General features: G+C 38.7%; 2 protein-coding genes across 6 annotated transcripts; one reads left to right on the forward strand and one right to left on the reverse strand.

Annotated features, from left to right (window-relative positions):
* Positions 1–2,177: 2,177 nt before the first annotated feature.
* Positions 2,178–6,984, reverse strand: LOC105286131. 4 transcript variants are annotated; one of them, XM_026974157.1, is made up of 5 exons: positions 6,789–6,914; positions 6,155–6,421; positions 5,537–5,725; positions 5,070–5,212; positions 2,178–2,330 (listed from the first exon to the last, which is right to left on the reverse strand). In XM_026974157.1, exons 2-5 carry the CDS (start codon positions 6,201–6,203, stop codon positions 2,265–2,267), a joined length of 447 nt encoding a protein of 148 aa, XP_026829958.1. In that variant the 5' UTR covers positions 6,204–6,421; positions 6,789–6,914; the 3' UTR covers positions 2,178–2,264. The 4 variants fall into 4 exon arrangements, with proteins under 4 accessions (XP_026829958.1, XP_026829960.1, XP_026829959.1 ...); XM_026974159.1 differs by lacking the exon at positions 2,178–2,330 and adding an exon at positions 2,739–2,825 and having other exon boundaries at positions 6,789–6,911; XM_026974158.1 differs by lacking the exon at positions 2,178–2,330 and adding an exon at positions 2,854–4,818 and having other exon boundaries at positions 6,789–6,912.
* Positions 6,985–7,148: 164 nt separating this feature from the next.
* Positions 7,149–22,049, forward strand: LOC105286132. Of its 2 annotated transcripts, none has more exons than XM_011350826.2 (5): positions 7,149–7,344; positions 19,137–19,411; positions 19,480–19,819; positions 20,002–20,136; positions 20,346–22,049. In XM_011350826.2, exons 1-5 carry the CDS (start codon positions 7,223–7,225, stop codon positions 20,473–20,475), a joined length of 1,002 nt encoding a protein of 333 aa, XP_011349128.1. In that variant the 5' UTR covers positions 7,149–7,222; the 3' UTR covers positions 20,476–22,049. The 2 variants fall into 2 exon arrangements, with proteins under 2 accessions (XP_011349128.1, XP_011349129.1); XM_011350827.3 differs by lacking the exon at positions 7,149–7,344 and adding an exon at positions 10,661–11,620.
* Positions 22,050–22,701: the final 652 nt, after the last annotated feature.

Below are 22,701 nucleotides of genomic sequence, written 5' to 3' on the forward strand. Positions count from 1 at the left end.
GTTCTAAAAGTTGTAGAAAGTGGATTTTTCCCACAGATCATCCCGCTTTAGATGAATTTATGACGGAAAAACCAAGTGGTCCAGAGGCTCCTAAAACTGGCCAAAAGTCACCTACCATATTTAGTTCATAATACTATGTTTTTATTATCAGGATAAGTGAATGTAGATCTGTGTAAATTTTTTAAGTGATTCGATTATTATTATTGAGTTTATAGGTCTTTGAATTCAGAAAATTGAGTAAAAATTACGATCTGTCGCTTGAGTCAAATTGCTTTTCTTGTATGTTCAACCTATACACTTGCTTCGCGCATAATACTTTGACGATTTGTATCCGGTTTACCTTCATCCTTTCGCTTGAATCAATGTCCTCCGAGATTTCTGAAATGAATGTTTCAATTCATGTAATGAAGAAAATAAAGAAAAATATCACTTACCTCAATTATATCAGTCAGTAAATACACATCCGATTTTTTTAGATGCTACTCTTTTCTTTCTTATGGGAATGGGGAAGGAAAGGGAATACGGAATAAAAGGCGGAGTTTCATTGGGAATAGGGGATGAAGGCGACCTTTCATTGGTTGGTTTGTCTGCCCTACCCTAGCTACCTTGTACCTTTTACCTCTACCATCTACCTTTACCTACTTCTACCTCTACCTAGGGAACCTCTACCTTTTTAGTCACCATTAGGAGAGAACAGTATACGAAGTTCGACACGTTAACATCTTGTGTGAATTTTCGCTAGTGAAATAATACGTTGTGACTTTGTGTTGTGTTTGCTGCTGTACACTGTATATCATGGCACCGATTACAAGTAAGTGAACTTATATATATATTTATTAAATCATAAAGAGTTCGCCAATTTCCAATGTAGAATAAACTCACGGCAACGAGCGTAGCTGGATGTACTTGCTTGTAGTTTATTGTTCCAAAAAAGTTAAATATAAAAATAGACGTTAATTTTATACGTCGGCGTAAATATGTTTTTTTGATTTCACTAGACATTCTTTTGATTTTCATATTTGTAATCGTGTCAAGTTTATAAGATCTAGTAGCGAATTATGAATTTACAATTTGTAATGATGTACTTATTTATATCGGTCTTTTTCTGATTTTTTGTGCATTCAACGAATTAAGATTTTGTAACATTGAAGATGGTCCAATTGAGTTATGTGAAGTTGGCACTCGACTTTTAACAAATTGAGTTTTTAATACGGCAAATGGTAGCATTTCGGTCGTAGTTGTTTGTAAGTAGTAACAATAATTTCATTTGTAGTTTTTTCCATTACAGAGAAACAAAAATTTTAAAAGTTCCATCCAAAATTAAGATATCTCAAAATCGCTTGCGCAGTTCTCTTTAGAAGCGTTTGTAGTTGTTTGTAGTAACGATAATTTCATTTGTAGTTTTTTCCATTATAGAGAAATAAAAATTTAAAAAAGTTACTTCCATCTAAAATTAAGATCTCAATATCTCAAAATGACGCGTCCATCCGTCCGTCCGTCGAGGGTGATTATCGTCTCATCGACGAACTGTCGTTCTGTTGCAGGTTCGACCACACACAAAAACGACGCGACAGAAAATGGAAGGCCGGCACCCCTTCTGGCCGAACCGAGATACGGCGCCGCACCTCAGCCGTACGGTGAGTTTCTCCATCCGTCTGTTTTCCGTCTGTCCATCTGTCTTTCAGTCTCTCAGTCTCTCTTCTCGCCCGGCAAGAACCTAATGGTTGAATTAAGCTCACCGGTTCGGAAAATAGATGGTCGCTTGCGCAGTTTTTGTTAGAATCGTTTGTAGTTGTTTGTAGTGCTTTCCGTTTCGTTTGTAGTCGCACCGTTTAAAAGTTATAAACATTTAAACAAATTGCAACCTTTGCCAATTGTCGAGATATCTGAAATTCTGAAATTCCCTTGAGTAGTTCTTTTTAGAATCGTTTGTAGTTTTGTCCATTAAAGAAAACCAAAAAGTTAACAAGTTACTTTCATCCAAAAGTAAGATATCTCAAAAAAAAATATATATATACACAGGATATCCCACGTGAATTAGTCCAATCACTCTCCTGCAGATATATCGGGATTTCGTGTCCTTTCCTTGTAAGAGTAATTTAAGGGGGGAGACCTAAGTAAAGCGCTAAAAATAAGGTGATTTTCGGGAATGGTTTTTAAAGAAATGGCTCAAAGGATCGTTTTGAAACTTTCAGTTTACTTTATGCTATATTTGAAAAGATAAAAAAATTTTTTTAAATTGGAAATCTCCTTTTTCCTTGGAGCTAAGAAAGCCGTTCTTCATGGTCTTCGGTTGATCGGCGTGCAGCACAGGACCTTCTGGTTTTGTTCTAGAATAAAAATCAAAGAAATTCACTTTTTTAATAACATTCCCCTCTAGATATACCTATTTATTTGATGATATTAATTATTTAAATAATTTTTAAGACATTGAAAAGAACAAAAATTTTTCGTGAAAATCGTAACTTTTCCTTAAAGCCTTGTGTTATTATTAACTTAGCATTTTTTAAATTGAAGTTAGGCATATCTAGAGGGGAATGTTATTAAAAAAGTGAATTTCTTTGATTTTTTATTCTAGAACAAAATCAGAGGGTCCTGTGCTGCACGCCGATCAACCGAAGACCATGGAGAACGGCTTTCTTAGCTCCAAGGAAAAAGGAGATTTCCAATTCAATGTTCAGTGAGCAATAAAGACAGAATGATGTTCGCGGTCGTTGGGAGTGTTAAGTGGAACGCACCCTATATATCCACCGTTGTTCTAACATTTGCCAGTTTTGTGGTACCTTCATCATTCCATCTTTCCAGACTTTGTCATCAGTTTTTCACTAAACAGAATAAAACACCGCCATGGGATTTTGTTACAATCCAATATTTATTCTCTCATAGGTCATACAGGATAAAAGTAAAAAATTAAAAAGTAAAATATTTGTTTGCTTTTTTAGGGCAACGGAGCAGGGAAGAGCGCAGAGGATCGTCCGAGATTGAAACGCTCAGCACCTCGCTTCACCATCGCGGCAGTCGCCGCGATATCACTTCTCTTCGCGATGCTTCAGATATGAATACCATGATGAGTGGGTAAGTGTCTTCCCTGTATATTAAATAAGAAAACATTTCTGCCATGAAATCAAATGATCTCATAAGTCTTGCTAAGTCACACGATTGATAAGAGAAGCCTCGGACATCCTCGGTTAATCGTTTTACGTTAATTTATATTAACGCCGATGAGAAATAAGAATTTAATAGATTATAAACGCCGATGAGAAATAAGAAAATATAAATTAATCATAATGTTCTGTCTGTTTGCAGGACTGACATTGGCACCTGTGGACGCAGCGTCGAATCTGCTGCGTACTCGAGCGCTCCGCGACATCAAATACAGAACATCCAGGAGGAGAAACAACGGTTTATGCAGTACCTGGAGAAACGCCGCAATCCATTAATTAATAACAGCAAGCTCCTTACGCTTGCATATGTCGCCAGGAAACTACTGGTGTGTGTCAAGTGTCATGTGTTATGATTGTATGTCATGGCAAGAGAATCGTTCGCGGATCTCGTTGATTTGATGCGGACCGCGCGAATGTCTGGAATTATTTAATTGATGTTTGCTAACAGTTTGATGTTTGCCGAGTGGTCATTTCTATGTATATTAGACCGTATATTATGCTCATTAATTCTCGTATGCAAATGTCGGCCAATCCTATGTACATATAACACAATGAGAGTAATATATTTTATAAACAAATTTCGTACATCTTAAATCATTTAGCTTATCTTTTCCTTTCCTTATAACACTGTCTAGTCTTTTAGGAATATTACTACGACCATGATGAGTGGGTAAGGGTCTTCCACGTATATTAAATAAGAAAACATTTCTGCCATAAGATCAAATGATTTCTAAGTTACGATTGATAAGAGAAGCGAAGGGGTCCGGACAGCTTTCCGGCACAGACATAGGATCCTCGCTGCCCCGCCCGGCACGCCAGGCGCCCAGGAAGCAAAACAAGGAGAGGATAGAAGACCAACCAAAGAACAGACCAACCAAATGGAAAACGAAGAGTAGAAATGAAATGCTCACCACAGGATCAGGCCCAAGGGTAAGGATGAAGAACAATAAGAAACCAGAGGGTGAGTGTGTGTGCGTATGCGTGTGATCGATTTCACGGTTCGTTCCATGACTCGTCGAAGAGTCAGGAAGTCGCCGACCTTTACCATCAAATCCGCCCTTTCGCCGATCCACGCGTCTGACCATTCGAGAAGCATCCCCCCCTCTACGATTGTTACGCGCCGGTTTGCATCATAATCCACATAACATTTTGCAAGTATTTTGCTAAGAATTTGCTCAGAAATGTTGCAAACAAAATGGCAACAAGGTGAGTCCTCATTTGTTTCAATATTGGTAGCAAAGAAACACGAAAACAGCAACTTTACAGCACCTTTGGGGCAACAGTTGCGGTGAAAAATATATAATTATGGCATTATGTCAACAGTGTGGCAAAAGTTAATTTCTGTCATTATTATAGCAACATGACAGCAATAATTGCCAGCAAATAGATTACACTACTTTGCTTTAGCAAAAAATGTTATCTGGGAAGCTGTTGCTTTTCATCTATATTTTGTTGTAGCTAGTGCATTAGTAATTCTTTTGCATCACTAGGTAGATTTCTACGGCGTTGGCTGACACCTAAACCGTCTTAGAGGGAAGTGATCCACCGCGATATATATATATATATATATACACGACGCATTTATAGTGACTACTTATATTTCGATGGGCGATTTCAGTGGACATACTAGTGGACGCAGGGAACGAAATGGCGCCTGCAACACAAGAGTTCACAAAGAGTTGTATCTATATTGATCTATATACTTTTATATTTTGAAAGACGGCACAATTCAGCGAGGAAATAGTCATATATCGCGACACGCAATTGAATTTAAAGTTTGCTTCGTGCTTCATTCACGGAACGCTATTGCTAAATCAATTTAACATCGATAGATCAATACTTATACCCAACACTTATACAATAGAATTACTCAGTACTTATAAACGCACGCTATATTTATAATACCTCGAAGAGTTCGCTTCGTACTGATATCAGCATAGTAATCCTCGAGAAATCTTTCAAAAAGCTCTTCGAGCTCTTTTCGTCGAGCGATGAGTCGCGAGATGAGGAGTGTCGCGCATCATATGATCTGTCATCTGTGCTGATACCTGAAATTCGAGACGGAGGAAATTAAATCACAAACATAAAGAGAAGACTTGTCTCGATGTTGTGCCTATTAGATACAATGATTCCGACAAATGCTACAAGTGCCACCGCTCACTTGATTTACAATTGCGGTTGTGATATCGATATGATGGAGAGATTCGAGAAGCAGATAGGCATGATTTCTTTCAAATACATCTAAGCTTTGATATTTATATATATTATATACATATTTTTATATATTTATATATATAGATATATATTTATTTATTTTATATTTATACATAATGTCAAATATATATGGAATGATATAATATTGAAATATATACCTTTTGCGCATATGTAGACAGGAAAGTGTAACGGCTCGTATGGCTGTGGTAATAACATCATTCGTGGATCACCGTGGAATTGTGGAATCAACAACAAGAATGTCAATGTAATGATACATTGCGTGAAAAACGCAAGGTCGGCTAATGCTGCCATATTATTGACGTCGTTATTGGATATCGAATGATAATCTGAAAATAACACGTGAAAACATGTTGTTAGTCTTCTTCCGAAACACGTTACTTTCAAATTTCGAAAAATTATAGGCGTTTCGGGAGAGAAATATTACATGTATGTAACATGCATGCAATTCAGAACATGATGGTATATGAATATTTATTAAATCAAGTGACTTTATTCTGCAGCCGCGAGAGCAGTTTCACTCTCCGCGCAGAGACAAAGATATATCTATCCTAGAATAAAATAAATAGAAGAAATGAAAAGAATAAATAGAAAATTCCATTTGAAGAAGATATCATTTGATTATTAAGATATCGATTTGAAGTTTGACTCATAGCTAATGTTAGTGTTAATGCTAGTGTTAACACGTTGATTTAAGAGTAATTATAATTTACCGATATGTGTTATTACTAATCGCGTATAGTCGTCTAGATACATACGCATTGTTCTTTTTCTTCTTCTCTTCTTCCTGTGAAGAAGAATCTTCATGTGATTTGTTGCAAAAAGACTCGCGCGTGCCTGATTTCACAGCTAGATGTTTATTCAAAATTTCTGGCGTTCTCGCTACGTGCAGGAGATCTTGTTTGGTTGGTATGTACCGAGTGACAATTATAGAGGTACAATAACAGTGAAAAAAAGAGGCAAGATCGGTCAGTCCAATTGTCCACGGATCACGGTAATATTTGGTGCGGACCGCACAAGCATGTCTGGCAGTAATTAAAATTAATTAATTAATTATTATAAGAGATCTTATTGGTTTCACAAATAAAATAATGTCTGTTGGATCTTTTAAAATGTCTTTTAAAATGATGCAATATCTTATTTTCATTTCTATTTTTCCCTTTCATCATACAATAGAATTATTATAGGATATTAGACTAATTGAGCATATGTTCTCCGTTCGCTCGATTCGCTTCTTTTCCTTCTTTTGAGAAGAAATTAATTAAGGATTAATATTACGAAATTACTGTTCCAAAATGTTTTCGTTCTCGACGAATACGGAAAGACGGATTTTATAACTATAGACATTTTAATTATTACTTTATATTACTATAAATTATAAGGAGTACGTACGCAGCAGAGAAAAAGAACGAGATCTTCCAATAGCACGACGCGAGATCTTCCGACAGCACAAAACGAGATCTTCCCACAGCACGAACCGCGAAAGTACTGAGACTGTTTCTGATTTCTGTTGAACACAGCCTGAGGAAGACTGTGCTCCCCTTCTTCGGTCCCACTTCGTTCGAATGTGCGCGCATGTGTGGCAACGTGATCTAATATAATTAAATACTTAGATCCACCGAAAAGAGAAAATATGGCGCTAGAGTTTAGTCTCTTTCGGCTCTGAGGATATTAATCTCTTTTCTCTCTTTTTCTTCTATTATAAAATATTTCTTATATCTACTTAATGCAATATATAAAGCTTGTTAATTAATCCTTGTTTTTATTTATTTCTCTAAAGCAGATAATCGCCGTACCACTACATAAGAACTAATATTCTCAACGTGATGATGAGAACTGACACTTTGGCATGGCAAGGCACTCCGATTATCGTGTCTTCCAGAGCGATGATGTCTCATTCAGCGAACGCTGAAGCTTCACAGACCGCTCCGATTGCTGCGCATTCCAGGTAATAACGATATTTTTATATATTTCGCTTGACGAACAAGAATTACGTTAGATAGATCGTAAAGAGTCGAGCTAGTTTGCACCAACAAACTCTCTATGGCAGCAACAATTTGATGGCAACTTGAAATTGTTTTTCCCGATTGTGCCGTCGTTGTTCACCGCCATGAGCTCACGCAGAATATAGTTTTGCTTGCAGAAGACCTTGTAACCCTCGGGTACGTAATTCTCGAGATCATCGCACACGCTGCCCTCATTTACGCACACTTCTACGCGGATGCCTTGCTGAAAATTATTCTGATTGATCACGTAGAGCCAGTTTTCCGTTACCGTTTTCGCCGATCTCGGATAGATCGTCCGCATGGACGAATGGCAGAGCGGCCAATCGTCCGTTTCGCCAAAATAAAGCTTCTCAACGTTAGGCACATGATCAGTTTTTTGCAAGAGCTTTAAACTCTCATTATTCCTAATTGCCTGATTTACCAACTCTTCCGGGTAATTGACAACGCGCTCGCAGAACGTAGAGTTGCTGCAGGCAGGCGGTGGGCTCAACAGTGAGTGCAGGTCGTGCTGAAGATTCGGAGATTGTTGATTGTCCTTATTCCCTTCTAATAGCTCCTGGAATTCTTCGAATTGTTTTCTCTTCATGGCTGTGTACTTCTTCCACCATTCGTCCCGATTCAGGAGTTCGCCGTTTTGCAAGGCCTGCTCAATGAGTCTCGTAATGTCTTCATCGGAAAGCGAGTCACGATTAGCTTCAGTCATTTCGCTCATTGACTCCTCTTCCGAATTGTCTTCCTCTTCCTGCTGATCCTGCGATGATTCAGTCGTGGAAATATAATTATTCACACCCGATGAATGTTGATTGCCGGGCATCATCATCGTTTCGGGCAGCAGCGAATCTTGCTTGGTGCTATGTGCTTGTTGGGTCTTTGGTTGAAGTATTACCGGTAAGAACATGACTACTGGCACATATCTTACGTTAGTCATATTAGAATTGTTGTTTATCTTGATTCCATTGCCCATCGAATGTCCCGGATTGAACCATTGATTGCCAAACATCGTCGATTTATCATTTTGAGGTCGGAAATTAGGAATGTATGGTTTCCATGGTATATTATTCGAATTCAGTACGTCCGAAAATATGTATGGATAACCGTTGTAAAATGCTATTGGGAGAGGAGGACGCCCCATGACACCCATTGGTCTCACGTTCACTTGGCCATTGTACAATGAAGTCCATAATGGTTGCTGCTTGTGACGTGTCTGACTCCGAATACCAGGCATTACCAATATACATATTATCACCACTTTTGTGTACAAATAAATAAATGCCATTTTTAAGCGCGATGATAAAAATTTTAAGGGATTAAGTCACAATAATCGCACTGTCTCTGTCTCTCTCTCTCTCTCTCTCTCTCTCTCTGATTCTTTAGCTTCAACGCAATACACTTCTTTACTACAAAACGCTACGTTGCTACATTGCAACGTGTTAGAGTACAAAGGTTAAAATCAAGTTTGACGATTTCCAAGAGGACATTAACAACAAGTAGTTGCGTGGACAAATTAAATTATTATGGCGTCTGTCAACCGCCAAATTTGAATAAACTTTTTTCGATTATTTTATTCTTGTCTTATATAAAATGCACAATGTGTATTAAACTCAATTAAGAACAATTAAGTGATTTATTAATTTGTTAATAATCTTAGGTTTTACAGTTGTAAAAAACTCGCTTAAAAAATTGAAATTGAAAGATTAGAATTAGTTTAGTCACATTATTTTATATATACATTATTCATATATCTTAATTTTATAAATGCTTTGTTGTCAATTAAAACAAATTCTTGCAATGCAAAACATAAAAAGATCTTCGTAATATCTGCTGAAAAATAAATTTATTCTAGATTGCTACATTTATAAATATATCCTTTATTGATTTTTAGTTTTGTTTGCGTCATATTTCTGATTATTAACGGTAATTTCATTATATTCGACGTAATATAACTGCCTTTCCTTGTTTACAAGCCCTCTTTTTTTACGCGTTTGTACACAGCGACGCCTATACCGCTATCTTCGTGGATACCCTCCTCATTTTTGCCCTTTTTCATTCTCCGCACGGTAGGCTCTTTCATTTACGTAACTCTTGCCTTCCTCTTTTCCGCGTATGTCTCTTTCGTTCCCAATATCTTTCCGTATTTAGAACAACGAAGGCTAGCTTGCAGCGAATATTCACGCAATATGTTGTGCATTTTTATACGGAATTCCACGCGTTTATAAATCCGTCAAACGCCGATTCCTTATTTACCATCACGCGCAAATTGCAGTGAAGTGAAATACAATAATAAAATTGATCGTTCTCTTATAAATATTCACCGAAATTCGTGAATTTTTTTACATGAAACGCGGGGAAGGAAGCGCTATAAGAGTGATTAACGATTGAGATACAACAATCGACACATTTCAGCAGAACGCGGAATGAAAATGTGAGGAATTCCATCAGCTAGTTTCGTCGACGTGGATGAACCGCGATGGACCGTGATGGATTCCGAAGGATTTCATCACGCATTGATGAGTATTCATTTAACGTTAATACTCGCAGAATAAAGTAACTATGTTGCATGCATAACTTGTAGATCATACCGACTGCGACCGAGTGAGAAAACGAAAAAGCAAAGATAATTATAAGTCATGAAATTGCCAATTGCGCGAAAGGTTTGAGCTTCATAAAATTCAATTCGCACTAATAATCACTGCGAAAGTGTGCCGAGCAACCATTCGAAAATATTATATAAATATAATCAAAATTTGCACAAAAATATCGTGACAATCACGAAATAGATGGGAAAATAAAACTTCAAAACATTTGCGAATTCCATGTTCGCTTATATATTTTGATAAATTTCTCAATTTTCGATTTTCATCTGTAATTTTTCAAAGGCGACTTGACACAATCTCATTTCAACTGATTCTTAAATTAATTTTTAAAAACTTTTATTTTTCCTTTTTAATTTATAATTTCTTGGACTTTTTTCTAGAAAAACTTGTGTTTTCGATCTTATTTAACAACTTACTAACTCATCAGTGATTCATTATTTCTAATTATTCCATCATCATTTTTTAATCTTGTGCACAAACGTATCCTATTAATTAGTGCTTATTAAGGTTTTACGTATATCCCGCTTGAATGCATTTATTCAACTCCGAGTACGCAAGCGTGGAGGGGTGGAGTGGAGGGTGCATACGTAATTGGAAAGGGGGAGGCGCGCACCGACGAATCTGTTCAGCGACGGCCGGCACGCGTGAGAGCGCGGTCAGTCTGAAAGCGGATTAGTAAGCGGATGGGTGTATGTACGCACGGGACCGAATCCGGCGCATCGTGGCCGTTTGACACATCAACGCTTCGCAGAAGTTCCCGGTGAATTTGCAATAAAATTCGCGTTGCAAGTAAAGTGTTCGCCGAGAGAAAAATCGCTTTTTTTACCTCGTGCTCGCGGAACACGAAGAACAAATTTCGTCTTGATGAAGGACCGTCAAGTGCCGCGAGAACAATTCGAGACAGCACTCGCAAAGGATTCGGATCATTTCCAGGCATACACCAGATCCGCGGAAAAGTGAATTAAATTAAATAAAAACTCGTACTCGTCGCTGAGTGCTGATCGAACTGAATCCGCGATAACATGCCGTCCGCGGAAAGATGAGCAGACATCACGGATAGGATCCGCGGCAGCGGCGGTGATGATTGATCGTCACCGTGCGATGATAGATCGCGGGTCGCGAGAAGTGCGCCTACGTCGATATCCGCTGGCCGGCCGTCCGTTCGTCCATTCGTTCTCCCGATAGCACGGAAACGAACGGACGTGAAGAACTACGCGCGAACTAGATCGGCTCGCTCGACGCTCGATGCTCCATTTTTTCCGGCCGACAATGCGCGCGTGAAGTGCAGATATAGACAGCACCGTGTACATAAAATAAATTTGCTCGTGTATGTGTGTGCGTGTATATGTGTAAATCGAAACAGATAGGAAAGACTTGATCGTGAAGCATAATTGCACGCATAATCTCCGCGACTGGCCGATTCGATTCGATCGCGGGGAATCGCGCCGCCGAGAATTCACGGCGCGTCTACCTCTCGCGCGGATGCTCTCTGTTGTAATCAGCTCTGTTAATCAGTGTGTGTCAAGATTACCCTACATATCACCCGGCGGCGGATGCGCGCGAGCCACGCCGCGCGTCCACATCGCGAGATCTCTCGCGTCTGCTCCGCTGCTGTTGAATAAAGGTGAGGTAGCGCGCGCGTCACGAGTGCGCGTGCGCGCTTATCGCGTTACGTTGCTAATTGCCGCAACTTGACAACCATTAATGAATTAATTGTTTTTAAGTAATTTAATTAAAAGGAATAATTAATTTCGGATAAAGTATTAATTTTTCATCATTCACGGGCGCGACCCGGATTACTTAGTTAATGACCTAATAGTAATACTCTTTTATACCTGACGCTTGTATCAGTTACACGCCAGAAAAGGACGTACGCGTCCGACTCCTGTGTTACGCGACGTGGAATATGAATATCGCGTAAATGAGACTACGTTACTTGCGTCAGCAAGTGAACGACCACAAAGTGCCTCTCTTTTCTTTCTTGCCTTGCGATGTCACGTTCAATCGAGCGTTAAGCTTCTTCTCCATGACTTTTCTCTCTCCTCGTCTTTCTTTCTTTCCTCTGCTACTTCACTTTTTCCTCGATATTCGAAAAAGCGCTACCGTGCCGACGGATAGGTGAGCCCCGACGAGACGAGACGAGACGAGGCGCCGGTTTGCTGAAGCGAACGGTTTAATCGCCGTGGTTAGGCACGTGTGATAGGTACACGAGGCTTATGATTACTGATCGAAGCATCCACTTGTAAGAGAGAAGGAGAGGAGAGCATTCACATAGTATGGAGATGCGGCGTAACGGTTGTACGTATATTTTTGCAGTGCACGGGCATTTTCTGAAACCGAGCATTCAGCTGAATGCTCGGTTTCAGTAATGCTGAAGAATCAAATCTCGTGCGTACGTGTGTGTATGCGATGCGCACGTGCGCAGCAATCGGAGCATCGATTTCGCAACTCATCGCAACTTCTTCTCATTTTCAATAGTGCTTAAGGGGGGAGACCTAAGTAAAGCGCTAAAAATAAGGTGATTTTCGGGAATTTTTTTTGAAGAAATGGCTCAAAGGATCGTTTTGAAACTTTCAGTTTACTTTATGCTATATTTGAAAAGATAAAAAAATTTTTCTAAATTGGAAATCTCCTTTTTCCTTGGAGCTAAGAAAGCCGTTCTTCATGGTCTTCGGTTGATCGGCGTGCAGCACAGGACCTTCTGGTTTTGTTCTAGAATAAAAATCAAAGAAATTCACTTTTTTAATAACATTCCCCTCTAGATATACCTATTTATTTGATGATATTAATTATTTAAATAATTTTTAAGACATTGAAAAGAACAAAAATTTTTCGTGAAAATCGTAACTTTTCCTTAAAGCCTTGTGTTATTATTAACTTAGCATTTTTTAAATTGAAGTTAGGTATATCTAGAGGGGAATGTTATTAAAAAAGTGAATTTCTTTGATTTTTTATTCTAGAACAAAACCAGAGGGTCCTGTGCTGCACGCCGATCAACCGAAGACCATGGAGAACGGCTTTCTTAGCTCCAAGGAAAAAGGAGATTTCCAATTTAAAAAAATTTTTTTATCTTTTCAAATATAGCATAAAGTAAACTGAAAGTTTCAAAACGATCCTTTGAGCCATTTCTTCAAAAAAAATTCTTGAAAATCACCTTATTTTTAGCGCTTTACTTAGGTCTCCCCCCTTAACCCGGCGATCGCAGAACATAATAGGTGAATAAGAGCATCACAATAATGTTGGATGTTACCGGCAGGCCTATTCTGTAACTTTTTAACGCATGCGTTATAATTCTAACGCATGCGTCATGCATATGACGTCATTATTTCTCTCTAGTTCCTTCGTTCTTTGCGTTATATTTTCGAAGATGCCCGAAGATGAGACAACTCATAACGCAAAGCGCAAACGAAAGGTTACAGAATACCATTTTTCTTTAAAATGCATTACGGGATAACGAAAATTCGTTAACGAATTCATAACGCAAAAAGTTACAGAATAGGCCTGCAGGGTAAAATCTCCGTTAAGAAATTCGTCGAAAAGAAAAAAATAAGAAAATATTAATTTTCTTCAAAAAGAGAATTGTCCTTTTTGAAAGAAATTTATGGCCTTATATTTTGACAATAATGAGTGACAAACAATATTTGAAGCATTCAAACGACATTCAACTAAAGGTAGCACTTAAAAAACATGTTAAGTAAATACAATACGTTGAGGTTCTGTAGATTCTCTCGCTATACAGGGTGTAACAATGATTTATAAGTACTTTCGGAAAGCTGTTTAGTCACTTGACTGATTGAGATCAACGTTCTATCATATCTAATAAAATGTAGAAAGATAGGATTGATATGTAATTTGCATAAAATAGATTGTAGTATTAATAACATTCAATATTATATAGTTTCGCAACTATTAATTTAATTTAATTTAATTTTAATTAATTTAATTGTAATTGACGCATTTAATTTCATTGACGCGGACGCGATATTGTACTCGCCCTTTCATACAAGTACGTTTATACGTTTATCGTATAAAAAATCACTTTACGTAGCTAGCTATTTATATAATAAATAAATGGTGGTCATGTATCGTCATTTCGCGGTTCCTGGAAAATTCCGGATTTTCCGTAAGTCTGTTCGGTCACTTAGCTGGGCCCACCTGACTGGTTTCTCTACCTGACTCTAAGACCTCTGTTTGAACTTAGTTGGACCTTATAATGACGATATCCGTGCCGTGGCCTCGACCTTCTAGTCGTCCTCCCTAATCGTCTTTATGATCGTCTTTATGATCATCTTTATGATCATATATTGAAGATGAGTCTTTAATTTTCTCATCGAACTTTTTGAATCGCGGTTTTTGATGCAGCAGTCTTTTGAACATTTACCAATTGATCATTTAATTTGAGAAAAATGTTTCTTTTTAATTAACTTGTTTGACTGTTTTATTATAATTTTGTTGCATTTACTGTAGATATTTATAATACAATAAAAATCTTCGAGGCGCATTTCAAGTTTCTATCGACGTCTCCTGATATTCATGCAAATCGTTAAATTAACTGCACATGACAGCGGCTCCAGCGGTTGGAACCGCGAATCGCCACATTCACTTTCGTATGAATATGCGGTAGGTGCATATGCATCAGCGAGTACTGCGAGAAAATTCCGGATTACGGACAGAGGATCTCGTGCGCGTTGATACTCGCGCATTAATGAGCGCGCGTGCGTACCATCTCTTATGTAGAAAACTACCTGTTACGAAAGGAACGATTGTGCACGCATTAAAGTCTCTAGCTAATTACGATAGCATAAAACGTGTCATGCTAGCAAATTCTTTTTTCTTTGTGAGTGTGTAAAGAATCGTCAAAATTAAATTCTTCTCGAAATTCTTCCATATATTTTCCGTGCCAATACTAGAAAGTGTCTCTCTCTCTCTCTCTCTCTCTCTTAATGGTCACGATGACATGTTAATAGCCCGATTTAATTGTTCACTCAACAACAATTGCATGCATGTCACGCGTACTTATAGAAAGCTTTAGATTACGAACCGCGATAATTACTTCTCGTTACACGTGGCTACAAGCGCGGCACAAGCGCATATATGTCTGTACACCGTAACACCGTAAACTAATTAATTATTCGAGGAAACGCGCTTGCCACAAAATACAATGAACCTTGCGCTAGCCAAGAGCGAAGCGTCTCATAATCAGAGATTAATCAAGAATAATCAATATTGATCGTGAATCGAAAATCGGATAATGTTCCTTTAGGAACATTATCATTTTATTGGATGATGACGTTATCTGAAGTAATCGAAAATGATCGGAGATTAAAAATGTGTTTATGACAAAATGCACAGAAAAAAAGTGAGTGTCACATCAAAACTTATGTACTTGTATATACGCAACAATTTATAATCTTCGTAAAAGAATTGAATAATCTTGAATTTCAACTAAAATAAAATAATGAAATTATATCACGTTAAACGAAGAAAACAATTTTTAAATGAAGCAATTTTGTATAGTTCAATCAAGAAAAATATATTTTTAGGATTATTAAATTCTTTTACGAAGATTATAAATTGTTGCGTATATACAAGTATATAAGTTTTGATGTGACACTTACTTTTTTTCTGTGTGGAAAGCATGATACGCAGCATCAAGCAATAAATTTTAGTTGAGCGAATTAAGGCTTTGACACAAGGAAAAGACAGAAAGACGTGAATAAGAGGCTCGACCAATTATCAAGATAGTTATCAGAAATTTCGACCGTAATTGATTCGTTCTGCTGATGTTTTGCTGCTTTTCCTCGTGTCAAGGCTTTACTTTGCTTTACTGTCTGTGCTTTAGCACCCTTCAAGCCACGGATGGGTCGTTTCCTTTCATTTATGTAAGAGTATCGCCTAGAGCGCGATATTCCTAAAAAAAAAACTAGTGTACTATGGCGATACTACCGTTAAGCGCGAGTATAGAAGGCACTAGGTCAAGAATTCGCTGCATTTTGATGCGAAAGAACATAAATGTGCATCTGTATGTGTATGTACGAGTGCATATGCAAGATCGGACATTTGCAGGGCATTTCGGTTACGGCGCGAGCGAGGCGAGACCGCGTAATATCGCATTTACCCGTTGTAATTGACTCGTTGCAACTCAACCGCGAACTGAATTTGAGTTTCGACCAACGTAGAAGCAAAATATATTTTTCAAATTAATAAAGCAATATTTTTCAAATAATGAAAATTTTTGCTTTAAAATGTTTACTCGAAAATTTCGAAAGGCCTGATTTCTTCACGTCTAAATTAAAGTCTATGAAAACGCAGAAATGATCTCATGTTTGCATAAGTGTAAGAATTAAAACGCCACTTTACATCGGATTTTATATAAAAATCTTTGTGAGATAATTACGTTCTTCAACGGATTAATGTTTTGCAATATGTATTCGTGGACAAAAACTTTGCCTGTCCAGGCTCAGGTGAGAGCCTCTCGCATACAGTGTGTACATTACCTCATACGCTTCTTACGAACGGTTAAGTGTCATCAACAACGTTTAGCTTAGCGGTCATTACGAGCGTCGGGCCGGTAACGGCAACGGCAGCGGACGCCACCGTCAATTCGCGTGGATTTCTTTTTTACCTCAGAGAAAAACATGTTCGCGAATAACTCGAATTCGGGATGCGGACCCCGGAAGACAGATCGCCCGCGGAAACCAGATCTCTTAAAATCGACCCGGTTTCGCGGGCTAACGGTGCCTCGTCGAAAACGCGGCCGATACTAGGGAGGACCGGGGGAACCGAGGGCAGGGCCTAATTACAAGTGGTTTAATTCGAGACACCGAGTTGATGTCTTCTTCGGTCTTCTCATGAGCGATACCGCGCACGTATCGAAATATGCGGGTCAATCATTTCGTATTCCACACGATGCGCTTAGCGGTCGGCCCACCTTTTCCTCTTGTTCTTTCCGCCGAACTTCACTCTCGCCATGTGTTCAATGTAGGCCAGTTCGCCGTCGATCTAGATCGTATCAAGGCAGTATTTCCGCATCTCGAACATAATTCGCATAATTGTTGCTCTTCATTCATTCTTTCTTTCTTTCATTTCTTTCTTCGCTCTTTTCTTAGGGATGGGATCGGACCGGTTGGGAATCCACCGGTTGATGGTCCCGATCCGTTACGGGATACTCGATATTCGCGGCACAATTGCGCGAAAACGATTCAGCCAGACGAATTTTGGCTCGTAAAACATATCATGTCACGTTGAGAAATATTCATTAAGAACAGCGGGGATTAAATCCTCTCTCAAAAGAAAGGGAGATAAATAAAGGCACAATTTCTTTAAAAAAAAAAGCACCGAATTAATTTTTGCACACCTAATATAAGCTCGAATAATTCAGAGTTTGCGAAGTGGACGGTGTGCTTCGAACGAGCATGCACCGCGACCCAAGGCGACGCGGGAATATACCTATACGGACAAACGCGCGCGCGTTTCGCGTTTTTCTAGGGCAAAGCACAACCGCCTGGTTCCCCTTACAACGCGGTTTTGCAGTTTATATACTGTTACGCCGATCAAAGAGGGCTCCGGTAAGAAGCTGGTTATATGGCCAAAGCCTGGTGAACCTGGCCCACACGTAATGTCCCGGTAACTGTAAGTGGAGACGACGATGTCACGCCGTTCTCCACGTAAGGGGAGAAGAGCTGCGTGCCGACGCATGACTCGTGATAATGATCAAGATACGTTCTCTCTCCGGTGCATTTATCATAATGAAGACAACACGCATGACTGTTTAGCTGGATTATCTGTATAAAGCCGTCAAGTGTCATCATCCATCATCAAGTATGGCCTTACATTAGCAGGAATGAAGGTTCCGCAAATAGGGAAGCTTTATTTTGGAAATTCTCAGGTTGCAATCTATCATAGATATTTTGTAGAAATTTTAAACTTGAAAGATCGTGGACTTGAAATTTTGTAAACTTTATTTTTATTTTTATGCTACATTTATTTAGTTCTCAAATTTTTCTTTCTATTCTTTTCCCTTTCTGTTTTATTTTTCCGGATTTAGGGCCGACTGTTCCAATTGTTTCTCTTGGTAAGTTTTACCTGACAGGTAGCATATCTTTAGTCTCTTTTCAGATAAGTTCTAAAAAAGGGATGAAGATATGGGGTACCTGTTGGATAAATTTACCAAGAAGTTGGGACAATCCTTAAATACTTTACTTATGTCAAAGTACCAAATGACATTTTCTAATGTGACTCAGAACCAGTTTTACTCATTATTTATATATCCGGGTTGAACAAAAATTAGTCAAAAAAGAAGTATAAAGCAGTAAATCAAATTACTTTAACTTGCCAAGCACTTAATGGGTCCTTTTATCTTCAATGAGTCCTTTGGACCCATTGAACAATGGACCCTTTGTCCTGAATAAACCCTTACGATAAAGAGGAACTTACTAGCCTCCTCATGTAGCCTCTTTTACAAATTGAATTTCTCATCCGGCGAATTACAGCTAAGCTTCGTAGCGTGCTTGTCCCGAATATCAATCAGACGAACATTTTTTTCGTGCGTGCCACGCGCATATTATTCGTTCGTCGCGCAAACAGGATGCGATCGTCGTCGCATTTCGCGGACATCTTTACGTCGAGATTCACGCCGTGGGTACCGTAAGTCTCGTGACTGCGATACATAATATACGCACGCATCGCATCGCGGGATTTATCATAAATAATTCCGCGGGATGATGCTCGCTCAATGCGTGCGGCCTACTTGAAACGCCGGCGCGTTTCATTAAGAAGCTGACACCCGCACGACCCCGTGTATAATTTGTAAATAAAATTATTAATCACATCTGCGGCCCATAGTTAAATAGTTAAATATCCTCCTACTGTATGTGACAATAACGTAAGCAATTCTAGTGTTTATTCAAGAAATCACGCGATGGAAAGATTGATAAGAGCTTAAATCGAGGGTAATCGCGCCACATGTGTTAATTACAGGCGTAAGACTAATAATGTTTCATAAACTGTCTCACGACTTCTCCCAATTTTCGTAAAACAGTCTTGCAATACCTTGAAATACTCCGAGTCGAGAATTCACTACTACTTTCGATCTCAATATTTAGGATTTTTTATTTATATATAATGGGTTCTTATTTCAGTTGCTCGTACAACAAAATGACACGGAAAGGGCTTCTGCTACTGCTCAGCCTGGCCGTGCTGAAAGAATCCTCCACATTCAGCACCGAGAAGGACGAATCCGCTCATCAGAAGTCACATCATAGACAGAAAAGGGTTCTTTGGTTCACGAACGATGGACGAATCGCGTTGCCGCCCGGCACCATCATGACAATCACGCCGACTTTGGCGTTACCCTTCGTCAGGAATCCACCCTACGGTTTCCTCAGCAATATGACTATCAGTCTGCCATTTACAAGTGAGTCTATTTTGTTAATAATTATTTACAATTTTTACATTATTTACATATTTACAATTTTTCTTCAGTCGACTTCGACAAACTGGGTTTGACGGATAACGAGAATCCCTACGGTGCTCTGCCACCGGCCTTCGACAGGAAGCTGAAGAGCCGACAGGCCGGTATGATGATGGCTGATTTCATCGCAGCATTTATCAAACGCAGATTGCACAAGCGGGACATGTCGGAGGTGCCGAAAAATGCATTCCACGGCGGCGAACGGGCCTTGCTGTACGGCACCGCCGAGGACATGTTGACCACTTTGGGAATGAACGGGAAAGCGTGCCTATTAAGGGCGATCTGTGAAGTTCAGGGGCACTCCCTAAACAATTTCGGTCTCATCGGCGAAATGCTGAAATTATTCTTCACGTGAGTTATCGTGGAAATTTGCTCATGATTGTTACAAAATAATTTTTTATGCCGATAATTTTTCAACTGCACGTATATTGCATCATAAGCACAAACGCAGCTATAATAGACATATTTTTATACTTACCAAGATGTTAGTTAAAATTATTAAAATTAATAAAGAAACACGTATGTATTTTCAGTGCCAGTCGGTCACCGTTTGCGAATCTCCTCAACGAGTACGTCGAGGCAGAGAATCGCGGGAAATTTCACGGCGAATGTTGGCCTTACTTCAAGGATTGTCCAAAATCGTTGTTTCTCCCATCCAACAAATATCAGTCAGTATTGCTCAATCAATTAATTATATTATATATAATGTCTATTATATTATTTATGATTTAATTAAAACATATGAACGATCAGACAATTGGATGTCATGATCAAAATAACTCCGAAAAGTCGATTTCATATTTTTATTGCCCGTATCTGCTGTTCATCGTGCAAGAATTAATATAGCATAAATTAAGGATCATGATTATTCTTTTAGGAAGGATTCGGTGCACGACGAAGAGAATGAAAGGGACGAACATTGGAATGAAATATCAAATGACTTCGACGAGGAACCCCTCGTGAGGATATCGGAACGAAGCGCAAAAAATGCTGTACACTCTATGTAACAGTGATTACGAACACACCATTATAAATAGTTATCATTATATAATGATTGACGTTGTGCGCGTTTTCGACGTAACGCATACTCGAGCATACACAGAGAAGATCCTTCTCAACGAATTCCTAAAATTGATAAATAACGATCCAGTTTGGATCGAGAACTGAGCAATTGCGCACAATCACAGATTAACCCATTAAAGGCCATAATTTGCACTGCTACAAGAGATCACATCGTTACAAGAGATGTTACAAAAATTCAAGAGATTATATTATAAAGGTTTCTCGTATATGAAAAAAGCCAATTGATTTTATTTCTTATTTTTATATTAGTGATGCAAGAGTTTTAATATCGTAGGCCATAATTAATTTAAAAATTAAATAATTAATAATCTGTATTTATTATATAATTTATTCTACATGTTTCGAAAATGGGATATTGGCCGTTAGTGGATTAAAGTGCTTTATTAATACGATATCATATTTAATACGTACTAGGATTAGATAATTTTTAAAGTACGCTTGAAATTCGTGCACGCGTAAGGAAAAAATTTACGTAATTACATCTAACAGTGTTACATGTTTTTAAAAATCTACATAATTACGTGTAACAACGTTAATACGTTCACTATCACGCGGCACATACCTATGACCGATCTCTCGTCGCGAGATCAGTATCAGACACAGTGTGTGACATAGCGACTACTTTTCATTTCACTCCATGAAGGCATATAAAATCTATTTCGAAAATTAAAAAATGTATCATAGCGTGTGATGGAGATTCCTTCCATCTGATGATGATGGTGAACGTAATACAACAAATTACTATAATTGTAATCACTAGACCGTGAGAGATCAGGTTCTCACGCTAGATACACACATATGTCGTATATTACATTTTACACTTACTTTCTCGAACGTAAGGCGGGTATAAACCGCCAGAGGTTCGGCTAGTCGTCAACATTGTGACGTGACGTGAAACGGTGCTTTAACTGCGTTATATTTATTTGTACAGTGCTGAATTAATATAGTTTTGTCAATTTAGCTATTTTAACTAATTGCATCGTGTACGCGATAGGACTCTACGAAGGCACGAACAATAAATAGTGTCAATCTCGCGCGTAATTGGCAATTCGCAAATTGTGAATTCTGAATTGTGTCGCTAACGATTACGATTTTAAGAATATCGCGCCGAGCGTAATTCCAATCAGCTGACTTTTATATATAACTATGTTCCCACGGTTTTCTTGTCCGATTTTCTCTTTTCGTAAGATTTTAAATCTAACATGCGATGCTCCTTCGGGGATAATACCTTGTGCGTGACACCCTTACGAGATGACTCGCATCGCGTACTCGTGAATTCCGGAATACTATATATCACGCTGCCATAATAAGCATCGTAACGTGTACCAGTATCGGTACAAATTACAGTTGCTTCAATCTGCCTTTTACGAATGCGTCTACGATGCGTCAATGTAAACGGAGTTATTCACGTTCATGAGGCGTTTTTGCGTCGTCGAAAGAATGTAAAGTATAATTAATATATAAATAATTACTGCGATGAAATATATGTACATTTTTCGCTACAAAATGCAGTCAATGTCTTTTATATTTTAAGTTTCCAATTTTCATCGTAAGATTATTTCAAATAAATGGTGCGCATGCACCGCGGTTAGAGGAAATGAAAAATATTAACAGAAGCTTTTCTGGCGCGATGGCCTGATAAGTAAGGCGCTAATCTACTCACCCAGACGATCGTTCGATGCGGATGAAGATCATTCGAGACTCGGCAGGAACGCGGTAAATTTTCTGTACACATTCTGCGAAAGATTCAGGCGGCAACGTCCCGTTTGCCCACGTCCCGATACTCCTGATTGACAGCCATTTGTACTTTTTCGTAAAAGTCGAGTTGCAAGCTGATTGGCTACACATTTCTCGAATCGAAATCTCGGATCGATTTCTGGCATCGATCATGCACGCGACACGAAAGATGGCCGTGCCTCTATAGAGGGTATTTATGACTATGCGGTTGAGAGGTGTCGGTGAGTCGGTCCAGGTCCCCGACCTCCCCGACTAATCAGAACCAAGGGACGGCCGGACGGGTATGGTTGACGTGGTGGCTTGTCGGACGACAAGATGGTGATTGTCGTGATCTTAGGTATTTAACAAGGTTACATATATCTTATTAATTGTTAGGAAACTCTAGATTTGAATCCATATTCAATCCACACTAT

The sequence above is a fragment of the Ooceraea biroi genome, chromosome 12 (genome assembly GCF_003672135.1).
Source record: "Ooceraea biroi isolate clonal line C1 chromosome 12, Obir_v5.4, whole genome shotgun sequence".
NCBI classification, from domain to species: domain Eukaryota; kingdom Metazoa; phylum Arthropoda; class Insecta; order Hymenoptera; family Formicidae; genus Ooceraea; species Ooceraea biroi.